Here is an 18,589-nt window from a genome sequence, read left to right as displayed (position 1 = left end):
TGCTATATAGCTCCTCCCCTCACATGTCATATCCAGTCATTCGACCGAAACAAGACGAGAAAGGAGAAACCATAGGGTGCAGTGGTGACTGGAGTTTAATTAAAATTTAAACCTGCCTTAAAGACAGGGCGGGCCGTGGACTGACTACACTACAAGAGAAATAAATTTATCAGGTAAGCATAAATTATGTTTTCTCTTGTTAAGTGTAGTCAGTCCACGGGTCATCCATTACTTATGGGATACCAATACCAAAGCAAAAAGTACACGGATGATGGGAGGGACAAGGCAGGAACTTTAAACAGAAGGAACCACTGCCTGAAGAACCTTTCTCCCAAAAATAGCCTCCGAAGAAGCAAAAGTGTCAAATTTGTAAAATTTCGAAAAAGTGTGAAGTGAAGACCAAGTTGCAGCCTTGCAAATCTGTTCAACAGAGGCCTCATTCTTAAAGGCCCAGGTGGAAGCCACAGCTCTAGTGGAATGAGCTGTAATTCTTTCAGGAGGCTGCTGTCCAGCAGTCTCATAGGCTAAACGTATGATGCTACGAAGCCAAAAGGAGAGAGAGGTAGCCAAAGCTTTTTGACCTCTCCTCTGTCCAGAGTAAACGACAAACAGAGAAGAAGTTTGACGAAAATCCTTAGTTGCCTACAAATAGAACTTCAGGGCACGGACTACGTCCAGATTATGCAAAAGTCGTTCCTTCTTTGAAGAAGGGTTAGTACACAAAGATGGAACAACAATCTCTTGATTGATATTCCTGTTAGAAACTACCTTAGGTAAGAACCCAGGTTTAGTACGCAGAACTACCTTGTCTGAATGAAAAATTAGATAAGGAGAATCACAATGTAAGGCAGAACTTTCCAAGATAACAGCTTGATATCAATGGAATGAAGGGGTTCAAATGGAACACCTTGCAAAACGTTAAGAACTAAGTTTAAGCTCCACGGCGGAGCAACAGTCTTAAACACAGGCTTAATCCTAGCCAAAGCCTGACAAAAAGCCTGAACATCTGGAACTTCTGCCAGACGTTTGTGTAGAAGAATAGACAGAGCCGAAATCTGTCCCTTTAACGAACTAGCAGATAAGCCCTTTTCTAAACCCTCTTGTAGAAAAGACAATATCCTAGGAATCCTAACCTTACTCCATGAGTAACTCTTGGATTCGCACCAATATAAATATTTACGCCATATCTTATGGTAAATTTTTCTGGTAACAGGTTTCCGAGCCTGTATTAAAGTATCAATAACCGACTCTGAGAAGCCACGCTTTGATAGAATCAAGCGTTCAATCTCCATGCAGTCAGTCTCAGAGAAATTAGATTTGGATGGTTGAAAGGACCCTGAATTAGAAGGTCCTGCCTCAGAGGCAGAGACCATGGTGGACAGGACGACATGTCCACTAGGTCTGCATACCAGGTCCTGCGTGGCCACGCAGGCGCTACCAAAATCACCGATGCTCTCTCCTGTTTGATCTTGGCAATCAGTCGAGGCAGCATCGGGAATGGTGGAAACACATAAGCCATGTTGAAGACCCAAGGGGCTGTCAGAGCATCTATCAGCGCCGCTCCCGGGTCCCTGGATCTGGATCCGTAACAAGGAAACTTGGCGTTCTGGCGAGACGCCATGAGATCCAGATCTGGTTTGCCCCAACGATGAATCAGTTGAGCGAAGACCTCCGGATGAAGTTCCCACTCCCCCGGATGAAAAGTCTGGCGACTTAGAAAATCCGCCTCCCAGTTCTCCACGCCTGGGATGTAGATCGCTGACAGGTGGCAAGAGTGAGACTCTGCCCAGCGAATTATCTTTGAGACTTCCAACATCGCTAGGGAACTCCTGGTTCCCCCTTGATGGTTGATGTAAGCCACAGTCGTGATGTTGTCCGACTGAAATCTGATGAACCTCAGAGTTGCTAACTGAGGCCAAGCTAGAAGAGCATTGAATATTGCTCTTAACTCCAGAATATTTATTGGGAGGAGTTTCTCCTCCTGAGTCCATGATCCCTGAGCCTTCAGGGAATTCCAGACTGCGCCCCAACCTAGAAGGGCTGGCGTCTGTTGTTACAATCGTCCAATCTGGCCTGCGAAAGGTCATCCCCTTGGACAGATGGGGCCGAGAAAGCCACCATAGAAGAGAATCTCTGGTCTCTTGATCCAGATTTAGTAGAGGGGACAAATCTGAGTAATCCCCATTCCACTGACTGAGCATGCACAATTGCATTGGTCTGAGATGCAGGCGCGCAAATGGTACTATGTCCATTGCCGCAACCATTAAGCCGATTACTTCCATGCACTGAGCTACTGACGGGTGTGGAATGGAATGAAGGGCACGGCAAGTATTTTGAAGCTTTTTCATCTCTATAGAATCTATAAGAGTCCCTAGGAAGGGAACCCTTGTGAGTGGTAATAGAGAACTCTTTTCCACGTTCACCTTCCACCCATGCGACCTTAGAAACGAAAGAACTATCTCTGTGTGAGACTTGGCAATATGAAAACTTGACGCTTGTATCAGAATGTCGTCTAGGTACGGAGCCACCGCTATGCCTCGAGGTCTTAGTACCGCCAGGAGAGCCCAGAACCTTTGTAAAGATTCTCGGGGCCGTAGCTAACCCGAAGGGAAGAGCTACAAACTGGTAATGCCTGTCTAGAAAGGCAAATCTTAGGTACCGATAATGATCTTTGTGAATCGGTATGTGAAGGTAGGCATCCTTTAAGTCCACTGTGGTCATGTATTGACCCTCTTGGATCATGGGTAGGATGGTTCGAAAAGTTTCCATTTTGAATGATGGAACTCCTAGGAATTTGTTTAAGATCTTTAGGTCCAAGATTGGTCTGAAGGTTCCCTCTTTCTTGGGGACCACAAACCGATTTGAGTAAAATCCTTGCCCTTGTTCCGTCCGCGGAACTGGGTGGATCACCCCCATTAATAAGAGGTCTTGTACACAGCGTAGAAACGCCTCTTTCTTTATTTGGTTTGCTGATAACCTTGAAAGATGAAATCTCCCTTGTGGAGGAGAAGCTTTGAAGTCCAGAAGGTATCCCTGAGATATGATCTCCAACGCCCAGGGATCCTGGACATCTCTTGCCCAAGCCTGGGCGAAGAGAGATAGTCTGCCCCCCACTAGATCCGTTTCCGGATAGGGGGCCCTCTCTTCATGCTGTCTTAGGGGCAGAAGCAGGTTTTCTGGCCTGCTTGCCCTTGTTCCAGGACTGGTTAGCTTTCCAGCCCTGTCTGTAACGAGCAACAGTTCCTTCCTGTTTTGGAGCGGAGGAAGTTGATGCTGCTCCTGCCTTGAAGTTACGAAAGGCACGAAAATTAGACTGTTTGGCCTTTGATTTGGCCTTGTCCTGAGGAAGAGTATGACCCTTACCCCCAGTAATGTCAGCAATAATTTCTTTCCAGCCGGGCCCGAACAAGGTCTGCCCTTTGAAAGGAATATTAAGCAATTTAGATTTAGAAGTCACGTCAGCTGACCATGATTTAAGCCATAGCGCTCTGCGCGCTTGGATGGCGAATCCAGAGTTCTTAGCCGTTAATTTGGTTAAATGTACAACAGCATCAGAAACAAATGCGTTAGCTAGCTTAAGTGCTTTAAGCTTGTTCATAATCTCATCCAATGGAGCTGTGCGAATGGCCTCTTCCAGAGACTCAAACCAGAATGCCGCAGCAGCAGTGACAGGCGCAATGCATGCAAGGGGCTGTAAGATAAAACCTTGTTGAACAAACATTTTCTTAAGGTAACCTTCTAATTTTTTATCCATTGGATCTGAAAAAGCACAACTATCCTCCACCGGGATGGTGGTACGCTTAGCCAAAGTAGAAACTGCTCCCTCCACCTTAGGGACCGTCTGCCATAAGTCCCGTGTGGTGGCGTCTATTGGAAACATTTTCCTAAATATAGGAGGGGGGGAAAAGGGCACACCGGGCCTATCCCACTCCTTGCTAATAATCTCTGTAATCCTCTTAGGTATAGGAAAAACGTCAGTACACACCGGTACCGCATAGTATCTATCCAGCCTACATAATTTCTCTGGAATTGCAACCGTGTTACAATCATTCAGAGCTGCTAATACCTCCCCTAGCAGTACGCGGAGGTTTTCAAGCTTAAATTTAAAATTAGAAATCTCTGAATCCAGTCTCCCTGGATCAGATCCGTCACCCACAGAATGAAGCTCTCCGTCCTCATGTTCTGCAAATTGTGACGCAGTATCAGACATGGCTCTCCCATCATCAGCGCGCTCTGTCCTTAACCCCGAGCAATAGCGCTTGCCTCTTAATTCTGGCAATTTAGATAATACCTCGGTCATAACAGTAGCCATGTCTTGCAAAGTGATTTGTATGGGCCTCTCTGATGTACTTGGCGCCACAATATCACGCACCTCCTGAGCGGGAGGCGAAGGTACTGACACGTGAGGAGAGTTAGTCGGCATAACTTCCCCCTCGTTGTCTGGTGATAATTTCTTTACATGTAAAGATTGACTTTTATTTAAAGTGACATCAATGCATTTAGTACACAAATTTCTATGGGGCTCCACATTGGCCTTCAAACATAGTGAACAAGCAGATTCATCTGTGTCAGACATGTTTAAACAGACTAGCAATGAGACTAGCAAGCTTGGAAAATACTTTCAAATAAATTTACAAGCAATATAAAAAACGCTACTGCGCCTTTAAGAAGCACAAAAAGCTGTCACAGATGAAATAACAATGAACCAAATCAGTTATAGCAACCAAAATTTCACAGTAAATGTATTAAATTAGCAAAGGATTGCACCCACCAGCAAATGGATGATTAACCCCTTAATACCCAAAAACGGATATCAATTTAACAAATAACGTTTTTATCACAGTCAAACACACTGTCACAGGTCTGCTGTGACTGATTACCTCCCTCAAAATGAATTTTTAAGACCCCTGAGCTCTCTAGGGACGTCCTGGATCATGGAGGATGAAGTAGGAAGACTGTGACTGAATTTTTACTGCGCAAAAAAGCGCTAAAATAGGCCCCTCCCACTCATATTACAACAGTGGGAAATCTCAGCTAACTGTTTCTATGCAGAAATAAACGTTAGCCATGTGGAAAAATCATGCCCCAATAAGTTTTATCACCAAGTACCTCACAAAAAACGATTAACATGCCAGTAAACGTTTTGAACATTAAAAGAATATGAAGTGTTATTAATAAGCCTGCTACCAGTCGCTTTTACTGCAGTTAAGGCTCAAACATTACTTCAGCATTAACAGTATTTTCTTAGACAAATTCCATTCCCTAGAAAAATACTTCAGTGCACGTACACTCATCAGCCTAATACCAGTCGCTACCACTGCATTCAAGGCTGTACTTACATTACATTGGTAACAGCAGTATTTTCTAGTCAATTCCATTCCTTAGAAAAATAATTTACTGCACATACCTCGTTTGCAGGGGGGCCCCGCATGCTATTTCCCTTTCTGAAGTTACCTCACTCCTCAGAATGTGCGAGAAACAGCCAGTGGATCTTAGTTACTTCTGCTAAGATCATAGAAAACGCAGGCAGATTCTTCTTCTAATACTGCCTGAGAACAAACAGCACACTCCGGTGCCATTTAAAATAACAAACTTTTGATTGAAGACATAAACTAAGTTTAAAAAACACCACAGACCTCTCACAACGACCTATCTATGTTGAGTTGCAAGAGAATGACTGGATATGACATGTGAGGGGAGGAGCTATATAGCAGCTCTGCTTGGGTGATTATCTCGCAACTTCCTGTTGGGAAGGAGATATAATCCCATAAGTAATGGATGACCCGTGGACTGACTACACTTAACAAGAGAAATAAGATAAGGAGAATAACATTGTAATGCTGAAAGCTCAGAAACTCTGCGAGCAGCACCAGTGGGAGAAAAACATAATTTATGTAAGAACTTACCTGATAAATTAATTTCTTTCATATTGGCAAGAGTCCATTAGCTAGTGACGTATGGGATATACAATCCTACCAGGAGGGGCAAAGTTTCCAAAACCTCAAAATGCCTATAAATACACCCCTCACCACACCCACAATTCAGTTTAACGAATAGCCAAGCAGTGGGGTGATAAAGAAAGGAGTAGAAAGCATCAATAAAAGAAATTTGGAAATAATTGTGCTTTATACAAAAAAATCATAACCACCATAAAAAGGGTGGGCCTCATGGACTCTTGCCAATATGAAACAAATTAATTTATCAGGTAAGTTCTTACATAAATTATGTTTTCTTTCATGTAATTGGCAAGAGTCCAGGAGCTAGTGACGTATGGGATAGCAATACCCAAGATGTGGAACTCCACGCAAGAGTCACTAGAGAGGGAGGGATAAAAATAAAAACAGCCATTTTCCGCTGAAAAAAATTATCCACAACCCAAAAAAATAAGTTAATTCTCATAAATGAAAGAAAAAACTTAAATCAAAAGCAGAAGTATCAAACTGAAACAGCTGCCTGAAGAACCAAAAACTGCTTCTGAAGAAGCAAATACATCAAAACAGTAGAATTTAGTAAATGTATGCAAAGAGGACCAAGTTGCCGCTTTGCAAATCTGATCAATTGAAGCTTCATTCTTAAAGGCCCACGAAGTGGAGACTGATCTAGCAGAATGAGCTGTAATTTTCTGAGGCGGGGCCTGACCAGACTCCAAATTATCTTGATGAATCAAAAGTTTTAACCAAGAAGCCAAGGAAAACAGAATTTATGCTTACCTGATAAATTACTTTCTCTTACAGGTGTATTCAGTCCACGGCTTCATCCTTACTTGTGGGATATTCTCAATCCCTACAGGAAGTGGCAAAGAGAGCACACAGCAAAGCTGTCCATATAGCTCCCCTCAGGCTCCGCCCCCCCCAGTCATTCGACCGACGGTTAGGAGAAAAAGGAGAACCATAGGGTGCAGTGGTGACTGTAGTTATTGTAAATTAAATTTAAACCTGACTTAAATATCAGGGCGGGCCGTGGACTGAATACACCTGTAAGAGAAAGTAATTTATCAGGTAAGCATAAATTCTGTTTTCTCTTACTTGGTGTATTCAGTCCACGGCTTCATCCTTACTTGTGGGATACCAATACCAAAGCAATAGGACACGGATGAAGGGAGGGAACAAGTCAGGTAACCTAAACGGAAGGCACCACTGCTTGCAAAACCTTTCTCCCAAAAATAGCCTCCGAAGAAGCAAAAGTATTGAATTTGTAAAATTTGGCGAATGTATGCGGTGAAGACCAAGTCGCTGCCTTACAAATCTGTTCAACAGAAGCCTCATTCTTGAAAGCCCATGTGGAAGCCACAGCTCTGGTGGAATGAGCTGTAATTCGTTCAGGAGGCTGCTTACCAGCAGTCTCATAAGCCAATCAGATGATGCTTTTCAGCCAGAATGAAAGAGAGGTAGCAGTCGCTTTCTGACCTCTCCTCTTACCAGAATAGACAACAAACAAGGATGTTTGTCTGAAATCTTTTGTTGCCTTTAAATAGAACTTTAAAGCACGAACCACATCAAGATTGTGCAGCAGTCGTTCCGTCTTAGAAACTGGATTAGGGCACAGAGAAGGAACAAAGATTTCCTGGTTAATATTCTTATTAGAAACCACCTTAGGAAGGAAACCAGGTTTAGTACGCAAAACAACCTTATCTGCATGGAACACCAGATAGGGTGAATCACACTGTAAAGCAGATAATTCTGAAACTCTTCGAGCAGAAGAGATAGCTACTAAAAACAAAACTTTCCAAGATAATAACTTGATATCTATGGAATGTAAAGGTTCAAACGGAACCCCTTGAAGAACTGAAAGAACTAAATTTAGACTCCATGGAGGAGCCACAAGTCTGTAGACAGGCTTGATTCTAACTAAGGCCTGTGCAAACGCCTGAACGTCTGGTACAACTGCCAGACGCCTGTGTAACAGAATAGATAGAGCAGATATCTGTCCCTTTAAGGAACTAGCTGACAGACATTTCTCCAAACCTTCTTGGAGAAAAGACAATATCCTTGGAATCCTAACTTTACTCCACGAGTAACCCTTGGATTCACACCAACAAAGATATTTCCGCCATATCTTATGGTAAATTTTCCTGGTGACAGGCTTTCTGGCCTGTATCAGAGTATCTATAACTGATTCAGAGAAACCCGCTTAGCTAGGATTAAGCATTCAAACTCCAAGCAGTCAGTTGCAGAGAAACTAGATTTGGATGCTTGAAAGGACCTTGGATTAGAAGATCCTGCCTCGATGGCAGTTTCCATGGTGGGACCGATGACATGTCCACTAGGTCTGCATACCAAGTCCTGCGTGGCCACGCAGGCGCTATCAGAATTACCGAAGCCTTCTCCTTTTTGATTCTAGCTATTAGCCGAGGGAGAAGAGGAAACGGTGGAAAGACATAAGCTAGACTGAATGACCAAGGCGCTATTAATGCATCTATCAATGCCGCCTTGGGATCCCTGGATCTGGATCCGTAAAGGGGAAGTTTGGTGTTCTGACGGGACGCCATCAGATCCAACTCTGGAATGCCCTAAAGCTTGGTCAGCTGAGCAAAAACCTCCGGGTGGAGTTCCCACTCCCCCGGATGGAAAGTCTGACGACTTAGAAAATCCGCCTCCCAGTTGTCTACCCCTGGGATTGATAATGTTCTGGATGAATCGGAATATGAAGGTATGCATCCTGCAAGTCTATTGTGGACATATAATGTCCTCGCTGAACAAAAGGCAGAATAGTCCTTATAGTCACCATCTTGAAAGTTGGTACTCTTACATTAACGATTCAAAATTTTCAGATCCAGAACTGGTCTGAATAAATTTTCCTTTTTTGGGACAATGAATAGATTTGAATAAAACCCCAAACCTTGTTCCAGCAAAGGAACTGGCATGATTACCCCTGAAGACTCCAGGTCTGAAACACACTTCAGGAAAGCCTGAGCTTTTACTGGATTTGCTGGGATACGTGAGAGAAAAAATCTCACAGGAGGTCTTACTCTGAATCCTATTCGATACCCTTGAGAGACAATGCTCTGAATCCATTGATTTTGGACAGAATTTATCCAAATATCTTTGAAAAACCTTAATCTGCCCCCTACAAGCTGAGCTGGAATGAGGGCTGCACCTTCATGCGGACTTAGGGGCTGACTTTGGTTTCTTAAATGGCTTGGATTTATTCCAATTTGAGGAAGGCTTCCGATTGGAAACAGATTCCTTGGGGGAAGGATTAGATTTTTGTTCCTTATTTTGACAAAAGGAACGAAAACGATTAGAAGCCTTAGATTTACCATTAGGTTTTTTATCCTGAGGCAGAAAAACTCCCTTTCCCCCAGTAACAGTTGAAATAATAGAATCCAACTGAGAACCAAATAAATTATTACCTTGGACAGAAAGATAGTAATCTAGACTTAGATGTCATATCAGCATTCCAAGATTTAAGCCACAAAGCTCTTCTAGCTATGGATCTAACATCAATTATGATAATATCAAAAATGGCATCACAAATAAAATGATTAGCATGTTGCAGTAAGCGAACAATGCTAGATATATGTCAGAATCCAATTCTTGTTGCGCTAAATTTTCCAACCAAAAAGTTGATGCAACATCAGCCAAAGAAATTGCAGGTCTGAGAAGATGACCTGAATATAAATAGGCTTTCCTTAGACAGGATTCAAGCTTCCTTTCTAAAGGATCCTTAAAGGAATTACTATCTTCCATAGAAATAGTGGTACATTTAGCAAGAGTAGAAATAGCCCCATCAACTTTGGGGACTTTCCACCAAAACTCTATAGAAATTGCTGGTAAAGGATACAATTTTTTAAACCTTGAAGAAGGAATAAAATAAGTACCTGGCTTATTCCATTCCTTAGAAATCATATCAGAAATAGCATCAGGAATAGGAAAAACCTCTGGAGTAACCATATGAGGTTTTAAAACAGAATTTAAACGTTTAGTAGACTTAACGTCAAGTGGACTGGTTTCCTCAATATCCAAAGTAATTAACACTTCTTTTAATAAAGAACGAATATACTCCATTTTAAATAAATAAGTAGATTTGTCAGTGTCAATATCTGAGGAAGGATCTTCTGTATCAGATAGATCCTCATCAGAGAAGGATAAATCATTATGATGTCGGTCATTTCAAATTTCATCAACTGAGTGAGAAGTTTTTAAAGACCTTTTACGTTTATTAGAAGGTGGAAATGCAGACAAAGCCTTCTGAATAGAATCAGTAACAAATTCTTTAAAATTCATAGGTATATCATGTACATTAGAAGTTGAAGGAACTGCAACTGGCAATGTACTATTACTGATGGACACATTATCTGCATGTAAAAGTTTATCATGACAACTATTACAAATGACATTCAGAGATAAAATTTCCACAATCTTACAACAAATGCACTTAGCTTTGGTAGAACCGATGTCAGGCAGCAAAGTTCCAACAGATACTTCTGAGGCAGGATCAGATTGAGACATCTTGCAAAATGTAAAAGAAAAAACAACATATAAAGCAAAATGATCAATTTCCTTATATGACAGTTTCAGGAATGGGAAAAAATGCAAATAGCATAGCCCTCTGACAAAGAAAAAGGCAAGAGGCAAACAGCAATGGGGTATTAAATTAATGAAAAAATTGGCACCAAGTATGATGCACAACGTAACTGAAAATTTTTTGGCGGCAACAATATCCGGAAATGACACACTTGCGTCACTAACGACGCCGGAAATGACGAACTTGCGTCAACGGACGTACTTTTCGCGGGCCTAGTACTAGTACTGCCCGCAATTTTCAAGAAAAAATATGTAGTCAATTTAAAAAAAAGACTAAACCCCAGGTAAGAAAAATATTTCTTAATATGTTTATTTTCCCTAAATATGAAACTGACAGTCTGCACAAGGAAATACATGAACCTGACTCATGGCAAATATAAGTACAATACATATATTTAGAACTTTATATAAATGCATAAAGTGCCAAACCACCGCTGGGGTGTCTTAAGTAATAAAAAACACTTACCGAAAGACACCCATCCACATATAGCAGATAGCCAAACCAGTACTGAACAGTTATCAGTAGAGGTAATGGTATATGAGAGTATATCGTCGATCTGAAAAGGGAGGTAGGAGATGAATCTCTACGACTGATAACAGAGAACCTATGAAATAGATCTCCCGTGAGGAAAACCATTGCATTCAATAGGTGATACTCCCTTCACATCCCTCTGACATTTGCTGTACTCTAAGACGAATCAGGCTTCAAAATGTTGAGAAGCGCATGTCAACGTAGAAATCTTAGCACAAACTTACTTCACCACCTCCATAGGAGGCAAAGTTTGTAAAACTGAATTGTGGGTGTGGTGAGGGGTGTATTTATAGGCATTTTGAGGTTTGGGAAACTTTGCCCCTCCTGGTAGGATTGTATATCCCATACGTCACTAGCTAATGGACTCTTGCCAATTACATGAAAGAAAGGTGATCTGTGCCCCATATCACAATGTTACAATAATGTCAAGTGTATATGATTCAATGCAGTGGTATGGACTGATTACATGGATAATAAATTGTAGTTATTACCACAGACTGGACTCTAATATCTCAATAGTAATAGGAGCAACTTTGTATTCGTTTTTCATGTTTAAAGGGACAGTCTACACCAGCATTTTTTTGTTTTAAAGATAGATAATCACTTTATTACCCATCCCCTAGTTTTGCATAACCAACACAGTTATATTATGTTCTCTGTATACGACAATGTTGTATGTTGAACATTTATAATAAAGCTTTGCCCTCAAAAAAGTTAAATAAATAAGGCAAACTGATGTTTTGCTTGTGCATTTCCAAATTATTATTATAAGTTATTTGTAGAGCGCCAACAGGTTCCGCAGCGCTAACTTAGCACGTACTTGTTAAAGTCAATATTAAAAACGTTCACGTTTCAGACATAGCGCACAATTTTAAACTTTCCAATTTACTTCTATTATCAAACTTGCTTTGCTATTTTAGCATTCTTTATTGAAAAGCTTAACTAGGTAGGCTCAGGAGCAGCAATGCACTACTGGGAGCTAGCTGATGATTGGTGGCTGCATATATGCATCTTGTCATTGCCTCACACAATTTGCACAGCTAGCTCCCAGTAGTGCTTTGCTGCTCATTCAACAAAGAGAATGAAGCAAATGTGATGCATTGCATGTCCCTTTAATGCAGTATCAATAGAGCGTAACAATAACAAGAATGGTTAGCACACATTTGCATAAACGAATGTTTCTAAGTCATTTCTAGCAGTGTATATTGAACGCTAGGTATAATAAAGCGACCTGCTTTGTTACACACCTTTCTGGTCTCCATATCTTTTATTACGTCATACAACTCCCTCTCCTTTTCTTTAAAATCCTCATTTTGCTTTGCGACTTCTGCGTAACTTCTCCCACGATCCAGGTCAGCAGATTTTTGTTTCTGGAGGGCTTGAATTTTCCAGTCGGCCTCTATATACAATCGATCAGCCTTTGCCATGGATTCCTCAAGCAGCTGATGAAAGAAATATGAAAATAATTCCTGCCTTGTAGTACTCCAGACACCTACATACGTTAATCTTCAACAAAGTAAATTTTAATAACTGAAGTAAATTGAAAACTTTTTTAAATTTTGTATGCTCATTCTAAATCACAAAAAGAAAATGTATGCTTACCTGATAAATTTGTTTCCTTTTTAGACATGATGAGTCCACGGATCATCATCCTTACTTGTGGCATATTCACCTCCTGGTCAGCAGGAGGAGGCAAAGAGCACCACAGCAGAGCTTCTATATATAGCTCCTCCCTTCCCTCCCACTCCAGTCATTCGACCGAAGTTAGGAAGAGAAAGGAAAAGCCAAGGTGCAGAGGTGTCTGAAGTTTCCAAAAATTAACAACCTGGACTCATCCTGTCTAAAAAGAAACAAATTTATCAGGTAAGCATACATTTTCTATTCTTTTTAAAGACACGATGAGTCCACGGATCATCATCCTTGCTTGTGGGATACAATACCAAAGCTAGAGTACACGGATGATAAGGGAGGGACAAGACAGGGAACCTAAACGGAAGGCACCACTGCTTGAAAAACCGAGGCAAAATTATCAAAATTTGTAAAATTTAGAAAAATCGTGAAGAGAGGACCAAGTTGCAGCCTTGCAAATCTGTTCTACAGAAGCTTCAATTTTGAATGCCCATGAGGAAGCAACAGCCCTAGTGGAATGAGCCGTAACTCTTACAGGAGGCTGCTGTCCAGCAGCCAAAAAGAAAGAGGTAGCCGTAGCTTTCTGACCCTTACGTTTGCCAGAGAAAATGACAAACAAAGAAAACGACTGACGAAAGTCCTTAGTCACTTGTAAATAACATTTTAAAGCACGGACCACGTCCAAATTGTGCAGAAGATATTCCTTTTAAGAATAAGGATTAGGACACAAGGAAGGAACAACAATCTCCTGATTAATGTTCCCGTCTGAAACAACCTTAAGAAGAAGCCCTAGTTTAGTACGTAAAACTACCTTTTCTGAATGGAAAATAAGGTAAGGCGAATGGAATAGCAACGCCGAGAGCTCAGACACTCTTCAAGCTGAAGAAATAAAACTTTCCAAGATAATAAATTAATATCTAAGGAAAGCATAGGCTCAAACAGAGCCCCGTAAAGAACATTAAGAACTAAGTTCAGACTCCATAGAGGAGTAACTGGTTTGAACACGGGCCTGATCCGAACCAAGGCCTGACAAAAAGATTGTACATCTAGTACATCTGCCAGACTCTTGAGTAACAAAATAGAGAAGGCAGAGATCTAACCCTTTAGGGAACTTGCCAATAAACCCTTCTCCAAACCTTCTTGGAGAAAAGACAAAACTCTGGGAATACTAACTCTACTCCATGAGTAGCCCTTGGATTCACACCAATAGAGATATTTACGCCATATCTTATGGTAAATCTTCCTAGTTACAGGTTTACTTGCCTGAATTAAGGTCTCTATGACCGAATCAGAAAAACCCCACTTGGATAGGATTAAGCGTTCAATCTCCAAGCAGTCAGCTTCAGAGAAGCTAGATTTGGGTGAAGGAAGTTTCCACGGTGGCAGGGATGACTAATCCACCGGATCAGAATACCAAATCCTGCGAGGCCACGCAGGAGCGATAAGGATCACTGATGCCTTCTCCTGTTTGATTCGAGCAATGACCTGAGGAAGAAAAGCAAACGGGGGAAATAGATATGCTAAGCTGAAGGACCAAGGAACTGCCAAAGCATCTATCAGTTCCGCCTGGGGATCCCTGGACCTGTATCTCGGGAGCTTGGCAGACTGGCGAGCTGCCATGAGATCTAACTCCAGCCAACGCCATTTGAGAATCGGGTTGGAGAATACTTGCGGATGGATTTCCAACTCTCCCGGATGAAAATTCTGCCTGCTCAGAAAATCCGCCTCCCAGATGTCCACCCCTGGGATATGGAACGCTGACAGATGGCAAGAATGGGCCTCCGCCCACCAGATTATCTTGGCTACCTCGGTCATCGCTAAGGAACTCCTCGTTTTATCTCTTCCTATCACTAACGCCGGCAAAGAGAATGACTGGAGTGGGAGGAGCTATATATAGCAGCTCTGCTGTGGGGCTCTTTGCCTCCTCCTGCTGACCAGGAGGTGAATATCCCACAAGTAAGGATGATGATCCGTGGACTCATCATGTCTTTAAAAAGAAATACATTTTTTCGGTTTCATATCCCTTTAAGTTCGAGCTGAAACCAAGGATTTCACTGCTTTTTCCCAATTTCAGTTAGATCTTGATCCCCCCTGGCATGAACAGTGTCAGTGTTATAAAAGACAAAACGTACCGGCAAAAGATCAAAACAAAGCAGTAGGGGCAACCCAGGGGGTCAAACAGCTTACAGAAAAGAACCGGGAACGTTAGTAAATTCAAACTACGAGCGCAAACAGGCCGGTTGCCATAGCAACCAAGTATCAACAAACAGACAATATATGAGAGATCAAATCTATAAGCTAAATATACTGTGTACACCGCATAACGGGGGGACTATTAAAGCACTGTATAGACCCAAAAGAGGCGAGTACAGTAACAGTTACCAAGAGCCCTGTCAAACATGTGTACTATCATATGGCAACATAATGAGGCAAGCAAAAACTGTATAAAGCGCCCTATCTAATGTATCATCTAGGGGAAAGACAGGGGGGGCTATCACAGCGATACACAGAGTCATCACTAATCAATACCCATAAGGGCAGGGGTGATACAAAAGGCTACAATATGGCCCTACCGGGACATGTCAAAATAGACCCGCTGTATTGTAAACAGTCAAAAATGCGCTTATAAAGCATGTATAACAGAGAACGGTATGTGCCAGATGTCAGGGAAAGCATGGGCCAGGCTGAACCAATAAAACAAAAACAAAACAAATGGCCATAGAGCCAGGAGAAATTAATATATGCTATAATAGATGGTGGAGTCACATTTAGGATCAAATAAGCGCAAGTATGGATACACAAAGTTGATCATGTATTGAGAGAGCAGCTTAGTGCAGAATAACGCATAGAAATACATAGCAATATAGTTAGTAATAAAATTACAATTTTAAATTACAAACACAATTTTAAATTACAAAAAAAAATATTATTACCCAGCACAACCTGATAACCACAAAAATGGGGGTCACATAGGAAGCAAGTGCTAAAGGGGACATAAGTTGATGGTGTAAACAGTCCAAAAGTCACCGGGCATGTTTCACAAGCATACCTGCCAGTCTAGGTGAGTATTGAGCCCTTTAGTTATGAGGGTCTCCAAGACATAAGTCCAACGGGCTTCCTTCCTAAGCAGAAGGGTATTCCTATCTCCTCCCCTGCTGAGAGGGGGCCCATGGTCTATAATAGTATATCTTAGGTCTTTGACCGTGTGATTGTTGTTAACAAAATGGCGTGCCACCGGTTGTTCTGAAGACCCTTTTTTAATTGCCATTCTGATGGCTGACCGATGGTTGGCCATTCTTGTGCGGAGGTCATCAGTAGTTTTGCCTACATAAAAAAGGCCACAAATGCAGTGTAATAGATAGATTATGTGGATAGTGGTACCAGTCACTCTGTATTTGTTTAAGTAATTTTTCCTATTGTGTGGATGCGTAAAGTGATCGCCAGTTATTAAAGCGCTGAGCCAATGCACCAGAATACACCTTTTTTCTCCAAATTGAGCCAAGTGCCTTTAGTGTAGCTCTTTATCGGATCGGTTTTGACCAAAATATCCCTTAAGGATCTGGATCTCCTAAAACCAATCCTGGGCGGGGGCATCTGCTGGAACGGCAGGGCAGGATCTGTGTTGACAACATGCCAATTATCCTGTAAATGTTTGTTGATTCTTTGTTTATCCCCAGTGTAGGTGGTCACGAAGGTCATCCTAGGGATATTTTTGTCCTCCCTACTGGTATCCTGGTTCGCCAGTAGTTGTGTTCTTTGTTGTTTCAGCAGTTTTGGAGGATAGCCCCTTTGTGTAAATCTGTTTTCCATTTCTGCCAATTGTTGGTCTTTATGTGAGTCCAATGTGTTGTTCCTAATGACTCGTAGCTGCGATTTAGGCAAAGCGCTTTTAAGCGCTGGAGGGTGGCAGGATGTATAGGATAAAAGAGAGTTCCTGTCAGTTTCTTTTTGGAATAATGTGGACTGGAGTTTTTCAGAATCCTTGAATAGGCGTACATCCAAGAAATCTATTGTAGCACTTGAATAAATCATTTTGAATCTCAGAGCCATGGATGCACTGTTGAGCTGTTGGAACCAGATGTGTAGTTCCTGTTCTGATCCACTCCATACCAGCAACAGGTCATCGATATAGCGTTTGTAAAATTTGATCCGCTGATCTTAGAATAGGTCCGTGTCCCTGGTCTCAAATTGTGTCATATAAAGGTTGGCATATGAGGGTGCCACATTAGACCCCATGGCAGTCCCCTGTTGTTGTAAATAAAATTGTTTTTCAAACTTGAAATAGTTTGTTTTTAGACAGAATTCCAGTAGGTGGATTAATACCTCCACTGGTGGCCCCACATAGGGGTAGCGGAGGAGATGTTGTCTTGTAGCTTCCATGATATGGTAGATAAGCAATCCAAGAGCATTGACGAGTCCCGTAGGAAACTCTCCATGTCCCTAACCATAGGCTGCAAGTAGTAATCCACGAAACGTGCGATGGGTTGAAGAATAGAGCCCATAGCAGAGACAATGGGTCTGCCAGGAGGGGAAACCATGCTTTTGTGGATCTTGGGGAGAGTGTAGAGGATCGGAATAATGGGGTGACTCACTAGTAAGAAGTCCAAGGTGGTCTGGGAGATAATATTACGCCCCGAAAGTTCCAAAAGGTAGGAGTCAATTCATATAAAAAGAAATTCCTGAGGAGGAAAAAACTTAAGAGGATGCGCTTGGAACACAGGTTATCAAAGTGGGACCTACCACTTTATGATTGGGTTTGTACCCGTATGCATAAATAAAAAAAAAAAAAAAAAAAAATTTTTATTAACAGCACAGTGTTTGGTATGTGTAAAAAATTTATAATAATGACGAAAATAAATTGTGTGTAAAACAAGTGCTCAGGACAATTTGTGTATAATATTAGTGATACATTGAAACAATCAGATATCACAGATAAATAATGATATTTGTGGCGATTAGTAAAATATAAAAAAAAAAAAAAAAAAAAAAAAAAAAAAAAAAAAAGTACTTATCAATGTCCCAAAAATTGCTGTGATGTAAAAAATAAGTGTCCAATCCTAATATGTGAACGGTGATGTGTTCAGGTGTTTGGCGTGCTCCTCTTGTGTCCCGCGGTGCGATGGGTCAGGGTGTCTAGAATGGAAGATAAACAAGGGGCGCCAACATAGTGTGAATCGTTCAAACAACAAGTATAAAAGTGATGTGCAAAAAACTACTCACAAGGAAAGTGGCACCTTAAATGAATAAGGTGCGATAAAGCAGGCTGACATTCAAATTCCAGCAGTCAGTACGCTGGAGGTCTCACCCAGAGGACCTGTGGAATCCAGATAGGCGTCTAGAAAGTAGCACCCACGTTTTTTAGGGCCAATGGCCGGACCAGGTGAGCTGCAAGCTGATAGGTGTTCTCCTGCTGCACTCACGCCACCGAGACTTTTCTCCAAAAACGACAGTGTCAGTGTATGAAAGGTTCCGTGGTAAAAGTCCTGTTTCAAAAACAAGTGGATCGTGGAAAGAAGCAAAAATACCGGGTCGTGGTATAAAACAAACAGTATTTATTTTGCAACGCGTTTCTCAGTCTATTCCAGACCGTTTCATCAGGCATAATCATAGTTAACAATAGAGATCTATTTAAACCCACAGTGACCCGGAATTGAAACAAAAGGTCAACTCTATTAACAATGTTGCAATTGCAAAAACATTTAACTTTTGATACATTGTATAAATTGGTTTGAACAATTTTGACCACACAGATAACACTTAAATAAAAAGTATATAAAAAACCCTATTCGCAATTACCAAATATATCTGGAAAAAAATAAAATATCTCATAGTAAACTGGACATATATTAACATGTGTGTATATGTATATCTCATCTCCTGGTTGGATTCGAACCCAGGACCT

At 41.5% G+C, this 18,589-nt stretch overlaps 1 protein-coding gene across 1 annotated transcript in view; it reads right to left on the bottom strand.

The window, feature by feature from the left end:
• The window catches only part of TBC1D31 (TBC1 domain family member 31), a 224,618-nt gene that overhangs the window by 19,381 nt on the left and 186,648 nt on the right, over positions 1-18,589 (bottom strand). The window contains exon 9 of the mRNA XM_053715936.1: positions 12,306-12,500. Within this exon, the coding sequence (XP_053571911.1) occupies positions 12,306-12,500 (195 nt within the window). The remainder of the gene's footprint in view (positions 1-12,305; positions 12,501-18,589) is intronic.

The sequence above is a fragment of the Bombina bombina genome, chromosome 5 (genome assembly GCF_027579735.1).
Source record: "Bombina bombina isolate aBomBom1 chromosome 5, aBomBom1.pri, whole genome shotgun sequence".
Classification (NCBI taxonomy): domain Eukaryota; kingdom Metazoa; phylum Chordata; class Amphibia; order Anura; family Bombinatoridae; genus Bombina; species Bombina bombina.
This window is presented reverse-complemented; position numbering and strand designations above follow the sequence as displayed.